Source organism: Neoarthrinium moseri (genome assembly GCF_022829205.1).
Source record: "Neoarthrinium moseri strain CBS 164.80 chromosome Unknown scaffold29_Wmoseri_CBS_16480, whole genome shotgun sequence".
Lineage (NCBI taxonomy): Eukaryota > Fungi > Ascomycota > Sordariomycetes > Amphisphaeriales > Apiosporaceae > Neoarthrinium > Neoarthrinium moseri.
In genome coordinates, this window is record NW_026055143.1 from 85,762 (window position 1) to 111,061 (window position 25,300).

At 53.4% G+C, this 25,300-nt stretch overlaps 12 protein-coding genes across 12 annotated transcripts; 6 read left to right on the top strand and 6 right to left on the bottom strand.

Moving 5' to 3' along the window:
* Nucleotides 1-632: 632 nt before the first annotated feature.
* On the bottom strand, nt 633-1,819 carry JN550_007475 (uncharacterized protein; the record flags this gene model as incomplete). Its single annotated transcript, XM_049319330.1, has 3 exons — nt 633-659; nt 736-1,361; nt 1,441-1,819. The coding sequence occupies 3 exons, from the start codon at nt 1,817-1,819 to the stop codon at nt 633-635; spliced, it is 1,032 nt and encodes a 343-aa protein (XP_049170451.1).
* A 1,208-nt stretch (nt 1,820-3,027) lies between these two features.
* JN550_007476 (uncharacterized protein) lies at nt 3,028-4,413 on the top strand (the record flags this gene model as incomplete). Its single annotated transcript, XM_049319331.1, has 1 exon — nt 3,028-4,413. One exon carries the CDS (start codon nt 3,028-3,030, stop codon nt 4,411-4,413), a length of 1,386 nt encoding a protein of 461 aa, XP_049170452.1.
* A 1,099-nt stretch (nt 4,414-5,512) lies between these two features.
* Nucleotides 5,513-8,506, top strand: JN550_007477 (uncharacterized protein; the record flags this gene model as incomplete). Its single annotated transcript, XM_049319332.1, has 1 exon — nt 5,513-8,506. One exon carries the CDS (start codon nt 5,513-5,515, stop codon nt 8,504-8,506), a length of 2,994 nt encoding a protein of 997 aa, XP_049170453.1.
* Nucleotides 8,507-8,830: 324 nt separating this feature from the next.
* JN550_007478 (uncharacterized protein) lies at nt 8,831-9,981 on the bottom strand (the record flags this gene model as incomplete). Its single annotated transcript, XM_049319333.1, has 2 exons — nt 8,831-9,610; nt 9,910-9,981. The coding sequence occupies 2 exons, from the start codon at nt 9,979-9,981 to the stop codon at nt 8,831-8,833; spliced, it is 852 nt and encodes a 283-aa protein (XP_049170454.1).
* A 134-nt stretch (nt 9,982-10,115) lies between these two features.
* Nucleotides 10,116-10,671, top strand: JN550_007479 (uncharacterized protein; the record flags this gene model as incomplete). Its single annotated transcript, XM_049319334.1, has 2 exons — nt 10,116-10,330; nt 10,485-10,671. 2 exons carry the CDS (start codon nt 10,116-10,118, stop codon nt 10,669-10,671), a joined length of 402 nt encoding a protein of 133 aa, XP_049170455.1.
* Nucleotides 10,672-11,406: 735 nt separating this feature from the next.
* JN550_007480 (uncharacterized protein) lies at nt 11,407-11,886 on the bottom strand (the record flags this gene model as incomplete). The annotated part of the gene is made up of 4 exons (XM_049319335.1): nt 11,407-11,494; nt 11,591-11,621; nt 11,675-11,771; nt 11,860-11,886. 4 exons carry the CDS (start codon nt 11,884-11,886, stop codon nt 11,407-11,409), a joined length of 243 nt encoding a protein of 80 aa, XP_049170456.1.
* A 539-nt stretch (nt 11,887-12,425) lies between these two features.
* On the top strand, nt 12,426-13,553 carry JN550_007481 (uncharacterized protein; the record flags this gene model as incomplete). Its single annotated transcript, XM_049319336.1, has 3 exons — nt 12,426-12,465; nt 12,539-13,354; nt 13,414-13,553. The coding sequence occupies 3 exons, from the start codon at nt 12,426-12,428 to the stop codon at nt 13,551-13,553; spliced, it is 996 nt and encodes a 331-aa protein (XP_049170457.1).
* Nucleotides 13,554-15,327: 1,774 nt separating this feature from the next.
* On the top strand, nt 15,328-15,624 carry JN550_007482 (uncharacterized protein; the record flags this gene model as incomplete). Its single annotated transcript, XM_049319338.1, has 2 exons — nt 15,328-15,357; nt 15,415-15,624. 2 exons carry the CDS (start codon nt 15,328-15,330, stop codon nt 15,622-15,624), a joined length of 240 nt encoding a protein of 79 aa, XP_049170458.1.
* A 453-nt stretch (nt 15,625-16,077) lies between these two features.
* Nucleotides 16,078-16,705, bottom strand: JN550_007483 (uncharacterized protein; the record flags this gene model as incomplete). Its single annotated transcript, XM_049319339.1, has 2 exons — nt 16,078-16,475; nt 16,558-16,705. 2 exons carry the CDS (start codon nt 16,703-16,705, stop codon nt 16,078-16,080), a joined length of 546 nt encoding a protein of 181 aa, XP_049170459.1.
* Nucleotides 16,706-17,626: 921 nt separating this feature from the next.
* On the bottom strand, nt 17,627-20,022 carry JN550_007484 (uncharacterized protein; the record flags this gene model as incomplete). Its single annotated transcript, XM_049319340.1, has 8 exons — nt 17,627-18,468; nt 18,524-18,674; nt 18,742-18,942; nt 19,004-19,104; nt 19,169-19,415; nt 19,512-19,557; nt 19,630-19,720; nt 19,797-20,022. 8 exons carry the CDS (start codon nt 20,020-20,022, stop codon nt 17,627-17,629), a joined length of 1,905 nt encoding a protein of 634 aa, XP_049170460.1.
* Nucleotides 20,023-20,215: 193 nt separating this feature from the next.
* Nucleotides 20,216-21,729, top strand: JN550_007485 (uncharacterized protein; the record flags this gene model as incomplete). The annotated part of the gene is made up of 2 exons (XM_049319341.1): nt 20,216-20,301; nt 20,361-21,729. 2 exons carry the CDS (start codon nt 20,216-20,218, stop codon nt 21,727-21,729), a joined length of 1,455 nt encoding a protein of 484 aa, XP_049170461.1.
* A 932-nt stretch (nt 21,730-22,661) lies between these two features.
* Nucleotides 22,662-24,946, bottom strand: JN550_007486 (uncharacterized protein; the record flags this gene model as incomplete). Its single annotated transcript, XM_049319342.1, has 5 exons — nt 22,662-23,152; nt 23,205-23,385; nt 23,436-23,720; nt 23,773-23,962; nt 24,012-24,946. The coding sequence occupies 5 exons, from the start codon at nt 24,944-24,946 to the stop codon at nt 22,662-22,664; spliced, it is 2,082 nt and encodes a 693-aa protein (XP_049170462.1).
* Nucleotides 24,947-25,300: the final 354 nt, after the last annotated feature.

Genomic DNA, 25,300 nt, shown 5'->3' on the forward strand with positions numbered 1-25,300 from the left:
GAGTAGATCGGTAGTTTACATCCTCGATAGTCCTTAGAAGTATTGCACCGAGTCACATGATTCCTCCGTGGTCCGAGCAACTGTGCGTGCCAATGCAACACTTAGCGGTAATATATTGCTCCTCCCACGGAAGAAGTCGAGAGGTATCAAGACAGGCACATTGCCATTATTAGATCCACCATGGCAGTGTATGGACGGATGGACGGATGCGTGGGTGAGTGATGTATGTAGCACCTACTACAATGCAGTACGTACAGTATACATGGTATAAAACAAACGTATAGGGGGTATCTCGGGAAATCAAAAATGCAAAACGCCCTGCCAATGCAATGCTAGCCACCCTTCCCCGTGAGGGCGACCAACCATTCCGGATAGTACAAAGGTACGGCTGGGATTCCCACATGGGCCGTACAGGCCGCGCCGCGGGGCCGCGTACCATGGTTCATCGTCACTGCCGACAAACCTGGAGTCTGAAACCCAGTGCGCCACGCTGACATGCCATGAGCTCACCTCCTACCAGCTCGTCTCGTCCGAGACGAGTCACACAACTAGGGACCATCCATTGAGGACATGTTGACATGTTCCCTCGAGATCCCCCGAGCGAGACAACTTCTCGTCACCGCCTCTCGTCCTTAACCCTGCGGTCGTACGCGGTGCTCCTGTCCCAAGAACAATGGTCAGTTGTGCTGCAATGGAAATCATTTTCTCACCAGACTGGTTTCCGCATTATCTTACCCTAGGCACCTCTCTTCGCTTATACCGCACGGAGGAGTCCACAATGATGCTGTGGTCTGCGATCTCCTGCCGCTCGCCAGCTGCCCCGTGTTCGGGTATCATAGATTTCATCATCTCCTCCCACCTGTCGTGCCGCTGTTTGCTCAGGGCGTTGCGCCGTGCGATCTCCGTCAGCTCCTTCTGCTGGCTCATCTTGGCAGCTCTATTGATCTTCCGCAATGCCTTCTCGCCAAGCAGCGCATCCTGCACCGCCTCCTGTCGTTTCCGAGCCGGGTCGGGCGGCGCAGCCTCGACCGGGGTAAACATGTACGTGTGCTTGCTCGGGAAGGGGGGAAGCCAGTCTGGTATCCAGGGCCGCTCTTGTCGGTCCGCCGTGCCGTCCAGCTCCGGTCCCAGGAAGGCAGTCGAGGTGGTCCGAAAATAGTCGGCGTGGGGTGGTGTTGGGCAGGGGTCGTAGTATGTGGGTTCCAGCTTCTCCTTGGCGATGGGGTTCTTGAGGTGCGGCTTCAAGGACGAGACGGGAATGTTGTGCTTGCGCAGTATGACATCGAAGTCGGCTGGCGTGGGCTGCTCTCGTCGCGCTGACTCGGCGAACCGCTTCACATGCTGAACAAAGGTCGTGAGGTCTGGAAATTAGTCAGCACGGCTGGGAGATAGACAGGACGTGATGCCAATGTTGATGGCAGCATGCAGGCCTGGGCTTACATTTTTCGGCGTGGGAAGTGAAGCTCTCCAGGGCCTCCCGCGAGGCAGAATCAAACCCAACGTGCTGTAGGGCGAGAACGATGGACCTCTGCAGCCCATCCCGCGCAAAGTCGGCCTCGTTCAAGCTACCCTGGTGCTCGCCCGCTGCCGCCGTTCCTGCCAGGCCGATGGGATAATCGGGCATGTCCTCATCTCCCGCAAGGCCCATAGCCGTCTGAGGTTGAGTCTGTGGCTGCGCTTGGGGTTGGAGCTCAGGTTCCAGCGTCTCCGTCCGCTGCTTTTTGTTCGGCTGGCCATCTCGACTGCCCGGCGCGGCGGCGGGAGACGATCGCTTCTCGCCAGCCTTGGGTGATGTATCCACGTCCATGGGCGAGTCCATGGCTGCGACCGGTTGAGGCCGCCAGGTCTGCCGACAGACCTCGAATGGAATTTACCACCGGCGACAGAGTCGGAACGCTGTAGGTACCAGGATGGATCGTGTACTGTATGCCTGACCTGGCCGCAGGAGCTAAGCTGATCGAGGGAGGCGCGCAATTCTGTACGTGGTCGGCTAGGAGATGTCTCGAGCTCGCGACGTAGGCTCGGCTAGCCTATTTGAATCCTTGTGTGAGGGCGTCGGGCTCGCGTTCTTGTCTCGGCGGAGCTGTGTCGCGGGAACGGCGTCGATGAGCTGGAGGTCTGAATTGCGCTGGCCGGGGGGTGCACGGGTGCTCTCAGGTCGGCAACAGTTTCGTCGCGTCGCCGAAGGAAACCTTGGCCAAGCTTTGCGTGCACAGGCCATGAGAGCCACTGGCCTGGGGGGTTCAGTGGTCTACCCCCTACGTGGGGTTAAGAAGTGAAGTAACTAGTGGACCCAAGTCCAGCTGGAGGTAGGTAGGTAACTTCACTTAGGTACCTTTCTTTCATTGCGCCCATTGAGCCGTCATCACCAAACTGAACTCCAAATATCAGATTTGGGGCAACCCACCTCATTCACAGTTTACCCTGCCCCTTACCCAGACACCCTCCCATGTATTGACGTGAAATAAAACGCCTTGATCAAAAGAGCTACTCAGTCGCTCTGCGCAGTTTTCTGAAGCATGTCCAGCGAATGCTCCGGTTCAAGTTTGTGCTGTTACGAATGGCCCTCGTCCAATTTTGCGGGCAGCGACGCAACATGTCTCTGGTCGGATCTGCACTACAAGAATATGAGTAAGCATGCCCATAGTTGAACTTCACGATATAAGTCGACCTTGTCTTTGACGGTACGCTACACAATGCACGATATATGTATGCCCACAGGCTCTCCAGTGGGCCCGCTCAAGGTAGGGGACATTTGTGTACATCAAATGCAATAAATAATATCTCTAGTTTGCAACTCGCAAGCCTGATTGCTGTCCTGGAACCCGTCTTCAGGAAGCTTCATGTCATAAGTAAGTCGAGCACTGATGTTATAGGCATATGTCTCGGCAAGAATCTTATTACCGGCCCTACATGCCCAATTGCTCTCTTGTAGCTTCTTAAAGCTCAGCCTGCGATAACGCCGACGCTGGGTCTAGTGCCGCTGGAGATCGCTACCGTGGCTGTCTCACATGCTCATTTCTCAACATGAACACACTCTATGGCATCGACACCGATTTGATCTTGCCCTTTCCCACATCAAACGCTTCTTTCAAGATGGGCGAATTCATAGGCTCTGCCCACCAAGCGGCGCCTGTTAAGAAGCTTAAGATTTCAGAGCCCCTTGATGGCTTTCCTTCCCATATCTTCGACCTGGCCGAGTCTCTGGAGCACCTCGACCTTTCAGGCACTGGCCTCTCGTCGTTGCCAGACAACTTCGGCCAACTGAAGAGACTGAAGATTGCTTTCTTCTCCAACTGTAACTTTACAGTATTCCCAAAACAACTGGCATCATGTCCCGAGCTCGAGATGGTCGCATTCCGCTCCAATGGGTTGAGGGAAATCCCCGAGAACGCTCTCCCACCGCGCCTGCGCTGGCTGATCTTGACCAACAACGAGATCGAGCGGCTACCAAACAGCATTGGAAAATGCCCGCATCTCCAGAAGTGCATGCTTTCTGGCAATCGACTTCGCACGCTTCCAGATGAAATGGCAGGCTGCCGCAACCTGGGTCTTCTGCGCTTGTCCGCTAATCAGATCGAAATTCTACCATCTTGGCTATTCGCCATGCCGGAGCTCTCATTCCTGTCCTTTGCGGGAAACCCATGCTCTACGGTGGCAATCCAGAGACTAAACACGGCTGACAGTCTCAGCAGTGTGCCTTGGACTGATATCAATGCTCAAGAAGTCCTCGGCGAGGGTGCCTCAGGTATCATCTCTAAAGGTCTCTGGAAAGCAGACCGGGAATACCAAGAGGTTGCCATCAAACTCTTCAAAGGCGACGTCACTAGCGATGGTACTCCCATGGATGAGATGCGTGCCTGCATCATGGCTGGCTCGCACGACAACCTGATCGACCCCCTTGGGGAGATCCAAGGGCATCCGGATAAAAAAGGCCTAGTGCTGCAACTTATTCCACCTTCGTACAGTACTCTTGGCCTCCCGCCGTCACTCCAGAGCTGCACGCGAGATTGCTTCGCCTCAGAAACCGCGTTGAGTTTCGACCAGGGCTTGACAATACTCCAGGGCATTGCTTCAGCTGCAGCTCACCTCCATGCGAGGGCCATCGCGCATGGCGACTTGTACGCGCATAACATTCTATTCAATGAAGAGGGCCATGCCTTGCTAGGCGATTTTGGAGCAGCTTCTATATACGCAGACTACGCTATGGAACAACTCGAGGTGCTGGCCTTCGCTCACTTGCTGCAAGACATTTCGGGATTGATAGAGCGAGATTCTCATCACCCGGTAGAGCAAGTAAGTTTGGCAAATCTCAAAACTCTTCACGAGAAATGCACCTTGCCGGATCCCAGCACTCGGCCGACCTTTGTTGAGATCCAGCAAGCCTTGGCAAGTATAATCCAATCCGAGTAGAGGCTACATAGCAAGGTTTTCCAAAACCAGTGCTATAGCGATAGGTGGATGCTCGAATCAATTGACATCAGTATGGGTTGAAGACAAATGAACCTGGCGGTCCAAGAAATGAAACACTCGATATTCAGACCAGCCTTGGGGTATAGAGCATAGATGGTTTCCTTGATAGAACTCGTTCGGCACTATAGAATCTCATGACACATCAAGTCAAATAGACAAGCCTTCAGTCAACTGCAACCCCCAAGTTTGAACTTCCCTCCCTGTCAGTCTGAGCGGCCCATTGGCCAACCAAAATCATCAATGGTACACACCCTCCCGAGAATCAGGTATCGGTCGGTACTCGCTCGGACTTCAGCCTCATTCGTTCATGTGCGGCACGTACACGGCCGTTCTCGGTACCGACCTCGAAATTGTTGGTATTTTGGCTGAGCGACTTCCAACTTGTGAATGCATATGCATCAGGCTATGAGCTCCGGCGAATGTACCATTCGTACGCGAGGAAGAGCACAACACTGCCAAAGCTGCAAAATTGAGAGTTTCTATGCATAGGCTTACATACAATTTGCATACCACTGCAATGGCGTGCAGCATCAAGTGTGTGACAACAGGATTCGGGCAGGGTACTTCCTGTAGTGGAACCCTGTAACGGAGGATCGCGGGGCACTGTTGGCACTAGACACATGCAATGCTGCCCATGACATGCGGAATAGTCCTCTCCAGAATTTCGTCGCCTTCTATGCAACACAAGTTTCATACCGCACATCAACCAAGGGCCATATCTTGGATGTGACAATCTCCTTACTACATTGCCAATGTTCGTGGTGGCCATCAGCAGCCACAGCAGCCAAGCTTGTTCCGTTCTTGAGCAGTTCTTGCCGTCCTTCCGCACTCCGCGTCTTTACTGGAAACCGTGTCAGCTATCTGTTTATCATTACGACTAAAAAGGACCTTCAGCATTTTGCGCGATCTTCCTTCGGAGCTCTATCCATTCAAACCAGGAACGACACTACAATACACATGGAATTAATCTAGTTGCAATACAAGGGTTGCATGATCTCGGCAAGGCTAAGAAAGCGTTGGTAGATGTGGAGTCGTCGCGATGAACTTGCTACCCATCGACCCGTCGCTCTTCCCCAAGCTGAGCACCAGGAGGGCTCTCTTGGTGGTCGATGCCCAGAATGACTTTCTGTCTCCAGACGGTGCTCTACATGTCGGCGATCCGGCCGATCTTACCGGCCGGATCACCCAGCTTGTGGACGAGTTCCGGCCGTATGGAGATATCGTTTGGATTGGGAGCGAGTACAGTCAGCCTCGGCCGGCCAAAAACGAGCAGATCATCACATCAGACACACCGGCATCAGGAAATCGGAAGACTGCATCTAGAGGCCGCAAACCACCACCGGCATCGGGTGAGCAGTCGTTGTCCAGGTGCCCAGAGGCTTTTCTTTCCGGCCCGGCACCGGGAAGGCCGGAGTGCGTGCAGAAAGACACGGCAGGCGCGGAGTTCCCTCCCGAAATCCAGAAACTCATAGAGAAAAAGGACATGTCCTTTACCAAGACGCATTATTCGGCTTTCAAGGTTCCGAGCCTTATACAACGCCTCAGAATGAAGTTTGTCAGTGAAGTATTCCTCTGTGGCTCTCTCACGAATATAAGCATTATGGCAACTGCGATAGATGCTGGCAGCCATGGACTTGACATCGGCATCGTCGAAGACTGCTGCGGTTACAGGAGCAGTGACCGCCATAGCGGCGCTCTCAAGAAAATACAGCAGACTACAGGTTGCGACATCATGTCTACTGATGAAGTCCTGAAGCTGTTGAAGCCGAAAACGAAGCAGCTCCCCGCTACGGCGCCAACACCGAATCCAACGGGCAGAAGATACCCGGTGGTATATGAGGCCCGGCCCAGCAGCAGCGGCGACCAGGAGCTTTCGAAGAGCCCTCCATCCTCTGCATCGTCCAATGTTGACTCATCGCCTATAAGTCCGCCGCTCGCTAGCGAGGCTAATGCCGGTCTGCCGCCTATAACATTCACACGCGCCCGAACCGCTGCAGCGCGTGGGCGTCCATCTCGGCCGCTTCCAGATATTGAACAACGCCTCAATGGACAGATTGCAATCATGGGCAACATGCACGCGTCGCCTAACGACGATTTGAATGCAAGTTCCGGGGATGACTCACATGACGATAGCACCGTAAAAGCTCCGCCAGCTGCTCAGCCTCAAAATGGAATCGGGTCTAGAAACAAAGGGAAGTCTTCGGAAACAAGGTGCAACCCGAAGAATGAAGTTGGAGCAACCAAAGAGACTGGTATTGAATCGACTTTGAGCCGCTTGAACTTGGGGGGTGATAAAGATACGAGACCGTTGAATGTTTCGGTTTCGCCTGTCAATGAGAGTGCGCCTTTAGAACACCAGACAGAACCTACGACAATTACTTGTGAACCACCAAAGGCTAGATCACCGCCAAAGCCATCGAACGGTCCCCCGAATCCCAACCAGGATATTGGTACCAAAATGGAAGACAGGCAATTAACTTCGACCACGAGTGAGCCGTTGTGCGAAGGCGACACCAAGGTCCATTACAATGTCTTGCCCGAAGCACTTGCCGAGGGTATTTTTGACAAACTACGAGAGGAAGTTCAATGGCTGCGAATGTCACACCAGGGAGGTGAAGTCCCTCGATTAGTCGCTGTTCAAGGCGAGGTTGATGAAAGCGGCGACATTCCAGTATATCGACATCCTGCAGATGAGTCACCACCTCTGCTACCGTGGACGTCGACAGTGAAGGATATCCGTGATGTTGTGGCAGAGAAGGTCGGCCACCCCCTGAATCACGCGCTGATCCAGTTCTATCGAGATGGCAGCGACTACATATCCGAACACAGTGACAAAACCCTGGATATCGCCAAGGGCAGTTTCATTGTCAACGTCAGCGTAGGCGCCGAGCGGACCATGGTACTCCGCACCAAGCGTCCCCCCAAACAGCACAACGACGAGCAGTCGCAGGCGGAAACCCCTACCGCAGCGGCACAAGGGACAAAGCGTGAGGCGCAGCGGGCCCGTCTGCCGCACAACTCCATGTGTCAGATGGGACTGCAGACGAACATGCGCTGGCTGCACGCCATTCGCCAGGACAAGCGCCTAGATCGCGAAAAGACAGAGGACGAACTCGCGTATGGTGGCGCCCGCATCTCGTTGACGTTCAGGCAGATAGGAACTTTCCTGGACCGAGACCAGAAGCTCATATGGGGCCAAGGGGCCAAGGCAAAGACGAGAGAAGAAGCTCGTGAAGTCATCAATGGACAGACGCCGGAGGCAGTTGAGATGCTTAGAGCGTTTGGACGTGAGAACCAGTCTAGTGACTTCGACTGGGATGAGTACTATGGCAAAGGATTCGACGTGTTGCATATTATGGCCGCACACAGGCTGTTTACTTCCAGCGATGCGGTAGCCAACGTGCGCGTGCAACTCATGTTGACTGACTTGGGCATTGGATATGCCAAAGGAAGCCTGGCGCCGGTAGACATGAAGCCCAAGTCAGGCGATCAACCGCCCGCGCCGAGCGACACCTCCAATGATCCGCTAATCAAGTTCGTTGACAATGGCCCGGGAAAGTCTACGGTCTTTGGTGACATGGCCATTATGTTGTACCTTGACAGGTACTACGGGAAGGGCGCAGAGGGGACTGCGGCTGACCGAGCTGACACTGCCCGTTGGCTCACCAGATTCCAGCAAGCCATTGCTTTGGGCAGCGGAGGCCTGCCAGCCGATGCCACAACACTTAGAGACCGCCTTACCGCCTGGGAGAAGTACGCCGAGGAAGCTGATTTCATAGCTGGGCATTCCATTTCGCTAGCAGACTACGCGTTCTGGCCTCTCCTGTATACCACCCTCGGATCGACTTGGAGGGACGATCTCGCATGGGCACCGAATTTGAAAACATATTACGAGCGCATCCGCGATCGAGAAGTGGTTGTGAAGGTCTTTGGAAAGGACAAGGAGCAACGGAAACAGGAAGCATCGCCGAAAGGTACACCAAAGAAATCGGTCTCGGGGACGAGCAACTGTGAAAAGGAGACACCACCTTAGAGCTCAGCTTTCGATCATGATTGATCTGATGGAAATGCCCCTGATGGGAGATTGGGACAACCTTTGGCTGCCATTCACATCAACGGGTAGGATAAGCAGACTGAAGAAATTTATTGGACATAGGTGACATACCCCTACATAGTCATTACCCATTCTACAACCATAAGAGGATGCTCTCCTATCGTGACGCGACTGCTCTAGGGATATCTAGCCACTATACAATAGCTGACTCATGACGCTTTTTCACTACCTCGTCATTCGGAACACCAGGTATCGAAACATTCCCCAGCCCCAAGGCGGCACCCAATCCACCAGCCCTCATTCTCACCCACCTCCCGCACCGCCTCCTTCAGCCCAGGCATACACCCCGACCCGGCTCCTGCCCTCCCACACGCGCTCCGCGACCCTGGCGTGGCGCCGCTCCCGCTCCGCGAGCGCCTCCTCGGCGCTCGTACCCACGCCGAACCCCGGCACCTCCCGCCGCTGCACCTCCATCCAACCCCTCCACCCGGCGCTGACGTCGCCGCCGCCGCCGCCGCCGCCAATCACCACGGTGCCCCACCAAGTCCGGCCGCGCGACGCGTGCCGCCCGTACAGCAGGTGCTGCTGCGCGGCGGCCACGCACGCCTGCACCTGGTTGCCGCCGCCGCCGCCGCCGCCGCCGCCCCGCGCCTGCCGCGGCGCCGACCGCGCGGGCCGGTAGACGTACAGGTGGCGCAGGTCGTCGACCTGGGCCGGGTGGTTCGGGTCTCGCTGCTGCCGATGTTGCTCGAGGTCCCCGGCAGACGAGGAGGAGGGTGGCGGGGACACTGACGAGACCAGGCGCGTTACATCGAAGCGGTGGTCCGCGTCCACGACGACCACGGCGTAGCGGTGCGGCGCCGCGAGCAGCGTCGAGACCAGGTGGTAGAGGAACGGCAGATGGCGGCCCGAGAGCGAGAGCAGAGGCGGGGGCGCGGACTGGCTCGCGTGGTGGTGTCTGGCGATCAGGGAGGAGAGCTGGGGGATGGGGATGGGGGGTTGAAGAAGGGTGCCATGGGCTCCGGTGTGCGCGGCTGTGGTTGAGGTAGGTGTCACGAGCGTGGCACGGAGAGATGCAAGGAGCTAGAAGCGAGTCGTCAGTATCATATATCGGGAGAATAGGCAGACTATTACAGGAGAATGAAAATTAAAATAAGAAATACAGGGCTTTATGGTCTGATTTGAAATCCGATATGCGGCCCAAACTGTGTAAGTGACTTCAGGGGGGTGGAAGGGTCGCTGCGATAAGATAAGGTGGGGGTGCACTGGGCCGCAGGAGCCGGACACTTGTGAAGCCGGGACCTCTCCCGAACCTGCATATCGCGATGCAGGCTGTGGTGTAGCGACCCCGACCGCAGAAGAGAAAAAGCAATCATACATACCTCCTCCAGACTCTCCTCCTCAATCTCTCCTAATATCCTGGCCCCGGCGTGCCTCGCTGCCGCGGTGTCCATCCTGGTGCGAGCACGCCCCGTTGTTGTTTTTCCACGATCAATCAAGGTTTCCGGTCCCGCGACTCCAGCCTTCAATCCCCAAAGGTGCACATCAGCTTCCCCCTCCGGATGCGCAAGCTGGTGGGAGGGAGACAATGACGCCCCCCTGCAAGATCTTCAAGGCCGACGCCCTCGAGGCGCAGGTCCAGACCAGTTTGGTCGGCACCAAGCGCAAGACGGAGGGCGGCCGCGATATCGACCTATCGCAGTGCCCGCTGTTCGGGATGCTGCAGTACGATTGCCAGATCGACCGGCCCGAACTGCCCAACAGCCCTGTCAAATGCTGGCCGGTGCAACGGTGGTTTAGACGGTGAGTTTATTCCCTTTTAGTTCGTGATTTTGGAATTGAAGCGTGGAGACTGGAATTTCGGAAATGGTTGACGATGATGACGACGGGACGGAACAGTGCGGGGCAACGCCGACCGATGGTGGCTTAAGAGAAACCCGGACTGATCAGTACATAGGTGTCAGGACAGAAAAGGGGAATTCATGGTTGAGACTACAAGCTGGGAGGGCAGGCTCGAGAAGGATATAGAGGATGTCCCGCCAGCAGCTGCACAGAAGGGGACTGGCTTTGGCGGTCGTGGCTGGACGTCGTACTCGTGGAGAGAAAGGGAGACGGACAAGCACGGGCAATATCGAGAGATCTAAGCCAGGTGATGTGTTTGGATTGTGTATTTATGACATCTGGGCGGGCGTTTTGAAAGGGCAACAACTATGGCATATTCTCTTGCATCTGGGCCTGTATCATAGGCAACAACTGTTAAAATAAATCCACCACTACATATTACAAGGCTATGATGATCCGGGGAATGGACAGAGTCCGGAGGGGAGAGCATTCTGTTACCGTTATCCATCGATGAGAAACCCCCTGGGCGTACTCTACACCATCTTCTAATCCAAGCTCCAAGATCTTGGTGGATGCTCATTTGGTGGCATCTCAGCGGTGCCGGTGTTCTGAATAACTCAAGGTATGTCCACATCATGCCACGTGCAGTGCTGCGAAAGACTTCAACGATGGGATGCCAGAATAGCATGAAGTCACTGAAGCCCTCAAGTAGTTTGACCTCGGGACGACATCCTGCTCTTGACAACCAAAGACAGTTGACTAGTTTCTTGGGCTTCCCAAACAAGAAACATTGCCGATCTCCAGTCTCCATATCACGTTCAAAGGTCACGGATAGCCGGGTCGCAGGTCGTATGGTTTACCAAGTCTGAATTGCCGGGTTCGTATGATACAGTGGACACATCCAGCTCGTTGCGCGCCTCCATCGTCTTCTTCCCCTCACAGATCTATACCCTCCCCGAACACAAAAGAAATTTTGCCTCTATGCATGACATTACGCCCGCGCTTCCCGAATGGATCCGTCCGTCGAGCCGCAGCGTCTATTGTCCCTGCTTGGTGGCACGCTCCTTCTCGAGGGCGCTGTAGAAGTTGTCTCGGGCGATGGTGCGGGGCATGTGGTAACCGTGCCTAGAATGTATGTTAGATTTCAGGGTCGGGCAGGTTGGTGGCCGCCAGCAAGCAGGCAGCTAGGCGGCTGGGTGTCGGGTGGGCGGGATGGCATACCAGAACAGGCTTCCCATGACGGCTCCGATACCTGTTTTTCCAGTCAGCCAGTGCTCGGGTCAATCGTGGCGCCCCGGATGGAACGGCCAAGCGCCGTGGCGGACGAGAGGTCGTCGGAGGGGACCAGGAAATGCGTACCGAGGGCGATGGACAAGTCGGTGATGAGGCCCTTCTTGAGCATCTGCGAGCAAAAAAATGTCAGTCACGTCTGGCGACGGGGAGGCTCGGAGGAGGGCGCCGGGAGCCAATTGGCGGTGGGGGTGACGTACGCCAGTGATGGGCTTGATTGCGGCCATTGTGAAGGATGTTTGGAGGGGAGATTGGTGGACAGCGAAGGGGCGGCGTTGGTGGTGGTGAGGATTGGGATCCAAAGAATCGAACGATGGTTTGACGTTATTCGCGCTTGGGACTCGAAGCTCCCTCTGGCCGGCTGAGCTATGGGCGGTGCTGATTGGCTGGCTGGCTGACTACGCCGGTACCAGACCAGTGCAGGTCTCATCAGCCTCTCCAGGGCACCTCGGGCCTGGCTGGGGGCCTGGAAACTGAGGCTCGGGCTTGGAGGCTCAACGCCGCGGCAAATCCTCGGCCACCTGGAGTGTCTCTCTGCCATCTTGCCCCCCGTCAACCCGTCCCTTGGTCCTTGGTCCCCACCTGGGCAGTCGGCCGGACTCCCCTGGTCCCCCCCTGGCTGGCTGCCTGGTTGGTCCGTTCCATTGGCCTGGTCTGGGCATCCGAGTCCCAGTTCGGCCGTCGTCAATTTTTTGGAGCTCAGCCCGAGTTCGCGACAGCTGTTGGCGCAGGAGACATACAGAAGGGGAGACTCAATTCCGCCAGCATGAGTCTCAATCTGCCGGCCAGGAGGCTGGTGCAGACCGGTATGTGCATCCGTAACCATTGACATGTTCCGACTGCTTCGATCCATGCTAACTCGCCGTGTCGCGCCCACAGCCCGGTCGACCACCCCGTCGCTGCACCTCAGATACCTCCTGCCGCACACCCAACAGCGCTCCATATCATGGTTCAACTGGGGCAAGAGCAGCAACAAGCAGTCGCCCTTGACCAAGGAGCTCGACAAGCGCGACCAGCAGAAGAAGATCTTCGACAAGATGCAGAACCGAACCGCCGGCGAGTCCGTCTTCGATGAAGAGATCAAGCAGTCCGACGCCGCCGCCGCCGCCGCCGCCGCCGACTCGGCCTCCAAGCCCGAGCTGGGCGCCGGCCGTGATGTTGGCGGCCTCTCCAAGGCCAAGGAGCACATGGCTCGCGCCCTCGACCCCGATCCCAGGTGGCGCATCCGCTGGCAGCGCCGCAAGGTCATGCAGATGGTCCGCAGCGGCGGCCGCATGACCAAGGAGCAGCGCATCCGCCTGACCGAGAAGGAGCTCACCCTCAAGAGCGAGAACCTCAACACCAGCTACAAGAAGCTCATGTTCCTCACCCGCCAGATCAGCGGCAAGACCCTCGACGACGCCCTCACCCAGATGCGCTACAGCAAGAAGAAGACCGCCCCCGAGATCATCTACCTGCTGAAGGAGGCCCGGGACCGCGCTGTCGTCAGCCGCGGCATGGGGCTGGGGAAGGTCAACGGCGACACCCTCGACAAGACCCGCAAGATCCAGACCAAGGACGGCAAGTGGATAGAGGTCCGCGACCCCACGAGCCTCTACGTCGACCAGGCCTGGGTGGGCATTGGCCAGGATCGTGGATTGCGAATCCAGTATCACGCAAGAGGACGTATGAGCAAGATGGTCAAGCCTTCGGCCCGTAAGTTCATTATGTTATGCTGTTACGAAAACACCACGGATGTACTGACACGACCCCAGATCTCACCGTTGTATTGAAGGAGGAGAAGACGAGGTTGCGACAGTTCGACGAGAAGGTGCAAAAGGAGGCCAAGGCGAAGCCCTGGGTCCATCTCCCCAACCGGCCAGTCACTGCTCAGAGACAGCACTACAGCTGGTAGACGACTCAGCCGTGGTTCTCCCTATCGCTCCACCGGGTGGGCTTCAGCAAGGGAGGCCTTGTATTGTACATATACATATGTAATATAGCCTTGTGCAGTACCCCGTACGTCGTGTATTGTTACTCGAGATGCAGATAAGACCTTCATCAAGATTCACTGTGCTTTGAAAGATTTTTAGAGAAACATTGACAAGCAAAATCTTATCGGAATAGGCAAGAGGTTATCTAGTGGAGGCAGCCTATGAGGTTCACGTCTTTTCCCGACAGCTTCCTCGTCTGACTGTTGACTCCTATAGTGGCTAAACCGATACCTTAGGTATGCCAGAGTTTCAAGTGTCAGCAGGCATTGTGAGAATACAATGAAGACTTTGCAGCTCCCCTCTTGGCCTTCCTCAATTCATTGTGCCGACTCTGTGCGAGGGAACTAAACAATTGCTTTGACCCAATTTGATTTTGAAAGGCATAGTGATCAAACCAATCCCCATTGTTCTATTGCAGTCACGCATATATAAGAGACGACATCGCCAGCATCAATTCGGCTACTGAGCCATAGACGCATAAGTGTGAGCTACCAATAACTTACTTGATCACAAGCCAATCTTCAACAAGCAACAGCTCTTTATGGCATCGGACATGGACTCAAACGCAGCCAAGGCACTCCTGTGTGAGTTGATGGCTGTTCTGCCTCCATGGTTCCACGATGAGCAAGAGTACGCCGATCGACCTCTGAGGGGCTTATGCGCTGCTGTCGACTGCTCAAGCGCAGTCATGACGCAGTCCGCACTTTGTCAAGGCCATCAAGCCGGTCTTGCCGCCAAGATCACATTATGGCGCACCATGGATAAGAGCCTTGTGAGTTTTGAGGCTCATGAGGCCTTGGAAATTCGTTTCAAAAACAATACATTGAATCGCGGGTCTGTCCAGGTGGCATCCGGTTCCGCGGGGGCAATGCCAGACTCTAGGAGATGCCGTACCTGCGGGGAGGCTTCTGGTAAGATTCCTTACTGTAGGTTCCACTTGGGAAGACGCGCAGATGCTCTGAAAAGCCGGAAAGCGAAGCGCAATCGGCTCAAAGCCCAAGCTCAATCACGGGCGGCGCGGACACCTGAGACGGTTGATGGTGTGACGGATCTGCTCAGGTCCTTGTAATGCAGAAGGGAGAATTTCTGGTGTGGCCCTTGTCGGTCGCTAGGTAAAAGTAAAGAAAAGATGAAGTCCCATTTCCTCGTATCCTGCGCCTATTTGACAGATAGTGATACATTAAAACGGGAAGTCATGCCAAAGCATATTAAGGACTTAAGCCCATTTACTATACAGTAAGTAATTGGGCTAGTAGCGAGTTTGAAGACCCGACCGAGTGCCATGTGACATACGCATATCGTAGTATTCGAATCTGGCCTTGAGATGGCATTCCGCCCATCAATCTGCGAGAATTCGATGTGTCACATGCACAACACGGGACGGTACGCCGCGCCCGACGCAACTAGTTGGTGAGGGAAGCCTTCGCGGAAGGCTAGATAGGTAGGCTCATGCCGGTTTTCCCTCTATATCCGCAACCTCTGAATCCCCTTTTCTCAGTCGACTTCGTGCGTAGCATCCAAAAGCGTAACTTGAACACCCACTCTGAACTTGTAATTGTCTCATTATCCCCCTAGGAGCTTCCAGCTTCAAGCACAGTTCATGTTCTCTCATCTTTACAGGCGACGAAACTCCAAACCTACTTGCAGAATCAAATGTCCCATCAGTCCCCAAGACTTTCAACGGAGCGTCAAGAAATGGCCAAGACACGCAAATGCTACTACGTCGTCTGTGTTGGCTGCAAGCCGGGCATCTACAGAACCTGGCCCGAATTCGAGGCCTAGGTTTCGGGCAACTCGGGTTCGCGGTTCAAAGGTTTCGAGGCGATGAGTGAGGCTGAAAGTTGGATGGAGGGTGAGGAGCCCGTTCGCGGCGCCGCGCACAGGAGTTTCGAGACCAGCGACGCCGAGCCAAGCCACTTTGCTCAGTTTGACGGTTTAGAGTCCGACGGCCAGGCCGGCTTCGAGGACGAGTTCGCCCGCTCGCAGAACTGAGTCCCTGGGTCGCAGCAGTTCCGCTGGGACAGGACCCGGGCTATCGGGGAGTAGCTCAACCGGCTCTGTTTCTCACGGAGGAGGGTTTTGTTTTCATCAGGTTTGGACGAATAAATCAATAGTGAGTTTGCTCTGACTACACAATTCATCAAATGAAGTTCACTTAAGAGCTTCAGGGCATGAGGTTACCGTCTTGGTATATGGTTCTAAAAGAATATGTTACGCGTGTAGACCTACATTCATGCTCTAGGAGTCTTATGATCAAGCTCCACGATCCTTCCGTCCGAATCCCACCCAGAGACTCCCTCGGTGGGGAATGGACATGCGGAATAAGTACAGTGCGCCAGTGTATCATCGTGGTTGGCATGGCGTCAATTAACTTGCTCTAATTATGTTGTTGCGGCGAACCGTGGTTCTCCAGTCGACCTCTATATCTCCGAGTGCGTGGCAAGACTATAGCATGGCAACAGCCCCAGCGACGACTCCAATGACCATACCGATAGGCCCGGCTGTGGCCACAGCTCCTGCTCCCGTTGCCACACTGCTCGATGTTGAGGAGGCGGCACTAGATGCTGCGGATCCACTGACTGAGGTGCTGAGGGTTGCCGCCGAGGTGATAGTTGGCGAGGCGGTGCCAGTAAGGACAGTGGTGCTGTCCGCGCCAGTGGCGGTGGTGATAGTCGATTCAGCACCCTCAATAGTGCTTGATGGTTGGCTGGTCTGAGTGGCCTGGGCAGATGCCTCCGAGGTGGCGCTGCCAAATCCGGGAAGATATGAGGGCGTATAAGACGCCGTGCCCGAGTAACCATCACAGCCGGGAACAGTAGTCTTGGGTGGGGCACGGCCACCTCCTATACACCAGGTTAGGCCTTCGAACAACAGGAAGATTGGGACTTGTGACCATACCGCAGTCGAGATATTTACAGATCTCACCTGTATCTGGGACATACCAGATCAAGCTCGCGCCACCATACGCGATCGTCTCGGACGAGGTGCATCCGTCGTAGTCAGTCTTGGCTGAGATCGGGGAAGCAAGCAGGCCGGCCACAACGGCCACAGCAGCAAAGGAACGAGAGAACATGACGCCGTGAGATGGTTTATCCCTGATTGTCTTGAAACGAGTGACAGTTGCCGAAGCTGAATGAATGAATGTTCAAGAACTCGGAGGTCCAAGCCGAACAGAAAACAATGACGGCCTTAGCCGGATGGACCATGCTTGGTCCAATCTCAATGGAAATTTGCCCCCTGCGGCACAGCTAACCGGACGCCATCCCGTCATTTCGGGGACGCAACAGCGCCGTTCCAGACCGTTGGTCCACTAAAACAGGCACCAAGCTTAAAGCTAACCTTGTTGAGACTCATATGCCTGGCTTGATGACGAAAAGCTCCCAGCAACCTCAGGCTACCTCTTACAAAATAAGCACATGCAATGAGGAACTCTTTTTCTCTTCTTTTGGGATTGAAACACTCACGATTTGATTTGCTCGAGACTACCCATGTACGAAGAAAATTGGTTGAAGGTCGCATGGATTTTGTTATGTGCTAAGGATAGCTTAGTCGAGCGGCAATGGGGCTAACAGTTCCCGCTGACCCTATTAGCGCATGACTTGTCACTGGACGCTCATTAATCCCATGGTGCTCATGCTAACCTGAAGAGCGACGAGTCCTATCAAATCGGGAGGTTGTGTTAGGGCGAGGAATCAGTATATAAGTGTACTATCTGTGGCCAAAAACCAAGTGAGTAGTCTCAAAGTAGCCCGTCTCCAGCCGTTCGCGAACTAGGGTCACGAAAGTTCGGAGTATCCTTGCCATTACAATGCACCCGTAAACCGGGCCATCTTCTTAATCGGGTAATTGTTATAGTCTCTCCTTATTATGGATAATCAGCCAATACACACACACACTTGAGCGTAGTATCGCTTAGTGTTTCTATTCCCGGTATCTTACGAACCCAAGGCGCCTATTGGCCTGCATTCTCATGCCTATAGTCGCTATGTAACTTCTATGTAGAATATACATATCTCGGCGAGTAATCACCCAGCTCCAAAATCTCCTGCTCCGTTTTGCCCTCGAATTTCCAGTCCTCGAGACCTGCAGCTCTCCGGCGGTTCACTCGCGTGTAGTACCAAGCCAAGAAAGAGAAAATGCATACGGAACAGAACACTGCAGCAATTGACACACCGTATCCGGTGTAGTAACGCGGCGCAGACGCAGTAGTGTAAAGGAAAGGCATGACGATGCCGGCTGTGTTTCCAATGAAGTACTGCATTCCCACAGCAAAAGCCCGCTTAGCGTAGCGAGGTTTGTTGCCAGGCAGCCAGGCCAATGGTAGGCCTACAGACACATACAATCCAACAGCGATGACGAAGGTGCCAGCGTAACTGACAGCCGCTCCCCTGTTGGCGATGAGCATGCAATATCCGATGATCGAGATCATCCCAAAGGACGCGGAGACAACACCTCGAAGCTGGTTCTTGGACGCGTAGTTGGCAACCACAAGATACACGCCAGTCCCCAAAGCGTAGACCGGGATGGTCAAGGCCTGCGACTCTATGGCGCTCCACGAACCAATGCTCTTGATGATCGTCGGCAAGAAGGTGCTGAACCCGTAGAACATGATGTCGTTTGTGAATCCGGAGAAGGCAAAGATCCATACCTGCCAGTCCTTCACACCTTCTTTCACGTCTGCCCAGTGGAACTTCTCAGCCTCCTTTGTTTGGCCGATCTCTTCATGGCGAATAATTGTAAGCTGTTGCCGCTCCTCCTCGGTTAAGAAATGCGCCTTTTCGAGACTTTCGGGTAGGATGAAGTAAGTGGCAATGCCGATAACGACTGACGGTAGACCTAAAAACGGTGTGAGTGGACGCGAGAGATGACCTGAAGTTCTCTGTCGACTAACCTTCGATTATCATCAACCACCTCCAAGCTCGCATTCCGTGAGAGCCGTCTAGGAATCCAATTCCATATGCTATCATACCACCAACAACACCGGCGACGGCTGAAGCTATGAAAAGGTAGCCGACTCGAACCGCAAGTTGATCTCGCTTATACTGTATGATGCTATTAGGTCTCGATGCACAACTAGTCTGAGTCGTGCTCGCTTTCTGTAGAACTTACAAACATGGTTAAGTAGACCACGAGGCCGGGGAACAAGCCGGCTTCTAGGGCGCCCATTACGAGCCGTATAGCAATAAGTCCGCCATAGCTCTGACAGACACCTGTAAGTGTGGCAACGATGCCCCAAGACGTGGTGATGAATGCAATGTATCTGTCGGGTTTGACTTTCTTGATGATCAAATTGGAAGGTACCTCGAATAACTATGGGGTTTCACGAGTTAGCAATAATGGGCGTTGTCACGGGGCATGCAAGGACACATACGCAGTAAGTTACGAAGAGGATAGACACGCAAATCTGGTATTGGTTCCCAACAAGACCAAGGTCCTCTTCCAATCCATATAGCTTGGCATTTCCAATGTTGACTGTCCAATATCAGCCGTTACTGTCGCCAAACACATGCAATGGGGTTTGATAATCGGATCTTACCTCTGTCTAGGAAACTGAAGAGATACAAGAGCATGATAATAGGGATCATGCGTAGGTCGAGCTTCCGTGTCAAGCTCTTCCTAGCTTGAGGCGAAACGAATTGGGAAGCCCCATCATGGATGGATCCGGCCTTTGGTCCTAGAGAAGGGCTAGTCGATTTCTCCTCCGCATTGAGGCCCACGGGGTTCTTCATGATCCCAGTTTCGATGTCGGACATGGTATGTGCTTGGTGCAGCGTGCGACTTCTCTACGACGAAGTTATGGAAGCAGCGCTTTCTTTTCAAACGAACGCTGTAAGTTGGTCATGATATCTCTGGTGTTTTATGGATCGCGGCTCCTTCACCAGTATGGAAGCCGCTATACCAAGCCCTTCGGCCTTATCAGTGGGCCTATCTCATTGTAGCCTTAGCGGCGACTCGGTCGGGGGCCTCGAGATCAGATTGCTGACAAGATTGGCTTACTGACGTTGGAAGAAGATAGGAGACCAAGCCAAACCGTCGGGACCAGCTAGCGTGGCAAACGGGACCCGTGGAGCCGTTCGGGTTATGCTGACTAGCCGGGCGGCTCTTGAATGCGAGCCGAAAGCTGGCCCGCTTTTACCCTACGTGCATATGGCCAGGACACATACCTCCCTCCCTTAAGACCCGTAGTTCCGGGGTTAGTGCATGCTGGTAGCTAGGTCGGTCTCTGCGCTCCGATAGCCCTGGGTTACGGTTCTCTTGCCTTATCCGATCCCAGCCGTTGGAGATAAGGACATTCGCGGGGTGATGATCCATGTTCATGCAACCCGGCAGAGCTCCGATGCTATCCAAATCGTTAAAGTTGGCGATTGCCGGCACGAGCTCGCGGTCCATGACAGTCTCCCGAATACCGGCTCCTTCAGACGGCTGCGATTCCCTTCTCTCTTTCACACCAACGTTTCTTTAAAATACCATAAATGGCATAAATGGGCAGAATCTTTGACTTGAGGCGTGCCATCATTCAACACAAAGCAATCTGATCAGCCGAGGAAAACAGCTACGTCTAGATACTTAATTTTCGTCAAACATGCCTAAACCGGTTACCAAGCAGATCAAGCTCTGCTTCTTCGAGACTGCCTGCACCGGTAATCACCTGAGTCCAGGACAGTGGCGGTAAGCGAGCCTGGCAACAAGGGGACTTGAAGTCAGCTGTGCTAATACGACACCTTTAGGGACGAAAACGATAACTCCCGATCCAAAGACCGCATAGACTACTGGTTGAACGTTGCTCGGCTTGCGGAGAAGGGCAAAGTACTGGCTGTCTTTTTCGCGGATGCATATGGTCAACACACAATATATGGCGGCAATGCCGACGCCATATTCGCTTCCGGCACCCAAGTCGCACAATTCGATCCCATGATCCTAGTTCCCGCCATGGCATCAGTAACGAAGTCTGTATCGTTCGGTGTCACCGGCAGTACAAGCTACTTGAACCCCTATATCTTGGCACGAACGTATGCTGGCATGGATCACTTATCCCAGGGACGAGTAGCGTGGAACGTCGTCACGAGCTGGTCCAAGAGTGCGGCCCATGCTCTTGGACAGGAAGATGTCACACCTCATGACGAAAGATACGCTTCGGCTCACGAATATATGGATGTTTGCTACAAGCTGTGGGAAAGCAGCTGGGCCGACGATGCCCAAGTCTGGGATCGCGAGCGCCGGGTGGCCTACGATCCCGCCAAGATCCGCAAGATTGAACACAACGGAAAGTACTTCAATATAAACGGCACCCATCAGACGCACCCGTCTCCGCAGCGCACCCCCCTTATCTTCCAAGCGGGCTCATCAAAGGCCGGCCAGGGCTTCGCCGCCAAGCATGCCGAGGCCATCTTTATTGGTGGCTTGATACCCAAGCACACCACCGAGGCCGTGAAGAGTATTCGCAAATCAGCTACAGAAAATGGTCGCGACCCTACATCCATCAAGATTTTTGCTTCTATGAACCCCATTCTTGGTCGCACTCTGGAGGAGGCACAAGCAAAATACAAACGCGCCCTCGAGAATGCAGATATTGTCGGAGCCCTAGCCCAGTTCTCCGGGTTTACTGGTATCGACATGTCCAAGTATCCGCTGGATGAGCCGTTTCAACTGACTGGCAAACCCGGCGAGAATACCGTACAGTCGTTGATCCGCGACTTCCAGGGCGGTGCTGGTGAGAAAGGGGACGAAGTCTGGACCCCTCGACGTTTGGGCGAGTGTATGTGCTTTGGTGGCTTGCATCCCGCACCAGTGGGAACGGCTGAGATGATAGCCGACGCCATGCAGGAATGGGTGGATGTCGCTGATGTAGACGGCTTCAACATTTCTTACACAAGCAACCCGGCTAGTTTTGAGGATGTGGTAGAGCTCCTTATCCCCGAGCTTCAGAGAAGAGGGATGTACTGGAAGGATTACGCCGTACCGGGCGGTACCATGCGTGAGAACATGTACGAAGAGAAGGGCGCCAGCAAGCTCCGTAGTGATCACTACGGTAGCAAGTTCAAGTATGACACTTATTGGGGGAAAGCCAGTGGGACTAATGGTATTAATGGACACTAGCCAAATTTCAGATATCCAAAGATTTACCCGAAACAGGGCAATTCACACAGATGTATTCTGCATAAGCCCTTACTCTATTTCAAGACAAAACTTTTGCCGAATGATTAATACCCTCAGCGGCTATCAACTGATTTGAAACCCATCATAATCAATCATGACAAATATACAAATACAACCTTGTCTGCAAGAGGCATCATCGGCCGCTGGACCCAGTCTGACACTCATCTGCGCAGCACATTAGCTTGACTTGTTTCACGCCCTTCAGCCCCATGTGCAAGCTATATGGTGTTTTCTGACGTGGCACTTGACAGAATACCGGTAACTTATACTGGATTTGGGACTGGTCAAGATCAAACTTGAACGACCAACTATATAAAGCTGGTGATCTAGCCGAGAGGACGCATCTGAACCGTGCTTCCTTGCATCGAATGTCTATAGGCGTTTCACATTGTCATGGCGATGCGGTAGATTTACAGGAGGTCTGGTGAGACACCGCACAGCACCCGATATATATTCCCATACTTGTCCCCTTACGTGTGAGACGGGCAAGATTCAGTCTCTTTATGAATCGAACCATGTACTTGACCTTTGCTTATAACTGGCCCCATATTGTTCCTTGACACACGTGAAATCTATTTCTCCCTGACACAGTGAGAATTTTCAAAATTATACAGACTTTAGCTACTCAGGTATCAAACTGCATAACAGTTACCTAAGGGCTATAATAAAACTTTTAACACATGCCATGAGAGAGTATCATCGTCATCCAGAGAACCCAATTTTCCTCGTCACAGCTTTCATCAGAAACACAGTAGCTGCTTCAAATTCAGCCCAACCCGATTGAACTCACTAAAGCAGAATGCAGACCCCCACCAACCAACTCCCCTCCCCTCAAAATCAATATATCAGTCGACACGAATACTCCACTCCATTCAAGTGTTTTGGGGCATGTACATGCTGTTACCGAAGTCGTCCATTCCAGTGGGAATGTCGAAGAGAATCTCATCATCAAAGTGAAATACTGCATGGTTGCTAGGCATTTGACCGATATCCGGAGTGAAGCTGGAGTGAACAGGGATACCACCGTTCTCAACAGTAGTTCCTTGACTCTCAGGTGGTGTCTGTTGTGTCATGTCAAGGATCATTTGTCCGTAGTCGTGGAAGCCCGATTCTTCAGCCAGCACTTCCCGAGCGATTGCATTTGAGTTTCTTGGAAGGATCGGTCGTTGCTCTTGTTTTCCGTCTGCTACAAGCACAGCAACGCTATCCTTAATTTCCTCAAAAGCATCACGATACTTCTTCGCCATTGGCCACCTCTCGACGATGATGTATAAGATCACATTGCAATCGTTCAGTGCGCCGATGGCCCGTTGCGAATAGAGTTCTCCAGGATTAATCCAGATCGTATATATCAGGGTGAGTCCTATTCGCAATTAGTGTCGGTCGCTCATCCTTACTTGTAAGACGTGACATACCGGCTAAGAAGACTGTTTGTAGAGCCCAGAGTGAGTACCCAACTACTGAGTTGCGATGAAGTTTCTTGAAAGTTTCACAGACTCCAATGCATGCCTTGGCACATTCTTTGACGTATCGGGATCGTTGCGAAAGTACGATTGGAAAATATAACTGCCGCAGACAGTTGTAATAGAAATGCATCTAGAAACCATGTCAGTTAGGTTGGCGTATTTTCAAGAGGAGGAACCCACGTAATAATCGTAACCATCATATGGCCGTGGTCCAAGATCAGCTGGAACATGATTCGGTGGAGGGATTTCGTCCTTCCAGTTTTCTAGGTCCATTTGGAACCGAGAGATGGTAGCATCTGAGATATCGTCTGTGCTTCGATCTAGACGATATATGGTGTCCTTGATTCGAGACTCGATCTGTCTTATTTTGATAGTTTGCCTGAAGCAGGCCAGTGAAGATGATTTTGGTAACGTATTGTTGTTGACGTCGAGGCTCGTTGCCTCCTCATCAACGTTCATGGGCATCTATAATTATTGAGGTGAGTAAGATGTTTGGTCAGTGTACGCTTGAACATACCATGGCATCGATATCGTGATCGGGAAGCGCAAATGGCCGTCCAAGAGCCAAGGAAATTTGGCGGTCAAGCATATAGCCGGACCAGAAGACTCTGTTGGAGAGCTCATCCTCAAGTGTGGGATAGGAGAACGATTTTCTTCGATGCATGCCTAATTCAACACATGTTCTCATAGCCAATCCAACGTAGTTCCTGAAAATAATCAGAATGATGCCCAAGGCACGTACAGGAAGCCACTTACCAGGCCCCGGGGACCTTTGGAGCTCTCAGTGAATAGATTCCAAGCAATAGCAAAATTTGAACTGTTCGAAGGTTCCTCCATCCCACTATCGCTTCGAGATGCTCAATAGCTGCATTATAATGTCGTTCTGGAAAGAAGTTGCCAACTTCTCCGGTTGTCTCCAGGTACCTTCCACCATTGGCATAGACAAGGTGGAGGAGTATTTTATCCTCAAGGCGGTCCAAGCAATCCCTGTGCTGATGAATATCAGCAATGAATGGGGTGTGGAGTATGGGCCATCGTGTCGAGATGTGCTGGAGGTATCCATGATATAAACGAGTTGCGACTTCCGAAGGGACATCTTCCAGATCTATGGCAGCCGCATCTGGGAGGTTGACACAGAATACAGATCTTGGAGACAAATCTTCCCCGCACTCAACCTCGCGTATCGTCTCTGGTTTCCCTCCATTGCGCACTACTGAAGCCATCATCCTGCCCATCGAGATATTAGAAGAAGCCCCGACATATACACCGCCAGACTCGCAAGATAAATCCCGTATGAGCGATACGAGAGAGCTCACGCCGCCTTCCGCATTGCCCGGGACATTGACTTGGGATTGACTTGGGGACCCGTCATCGCCGGTTGAGTCGCTCTCCCGTGGCGGCACATCTCCCTCGTTCTTCGTCAGACGTGCAAGTTTCTTTTCCAACTCAACTACTCGATCCTCAAGGGCGCGGATATACTGCGTTTTACTTGGGGGCCTTGACGAGTGAGGATACTGACACTCAACATTGGCTGTTAAGCAGGCAGAGCAATGCGGATGAGCTCCGTCGCATTTGCTTTTGCGTGACTTGCAGCGACTGCAAGCTACCGACACTCTTGTCCGCTTGGCATAGCGCTCACTCAGAGAGGAGTCAAACAGCCACGAGGCTTCGTGCTCTGTTGATGCGTCCATCGCTCCCGATCTGTGGGCTGGGCCGATCAGCGTTGTGGTCAAGAAGTTGCACTTGGATGTTGAGGTCCGAGTCGGCTATCACTGCGATTGGGCAGATAAGTGCGACCTCGGCGATTGGCTCAGTAGAGTTGCCTGTTCTTAGGGGCGGCCCCGGTGACGCACTCCACTAATGGGCGCCACAGTTGGTGGCCATATGAACTAACGAGGCCCAGATTTGTCCAAACTGCCCCGAGACTCATTTTAACTTCAAAGCTTTGTCCACCTTTAGTCTTTGTAGTTGAGAAAACACGATGATGGATTATAATGATGGATTACATTAATACAGAGAAGTATAATCGACAAAATAGAGTATCT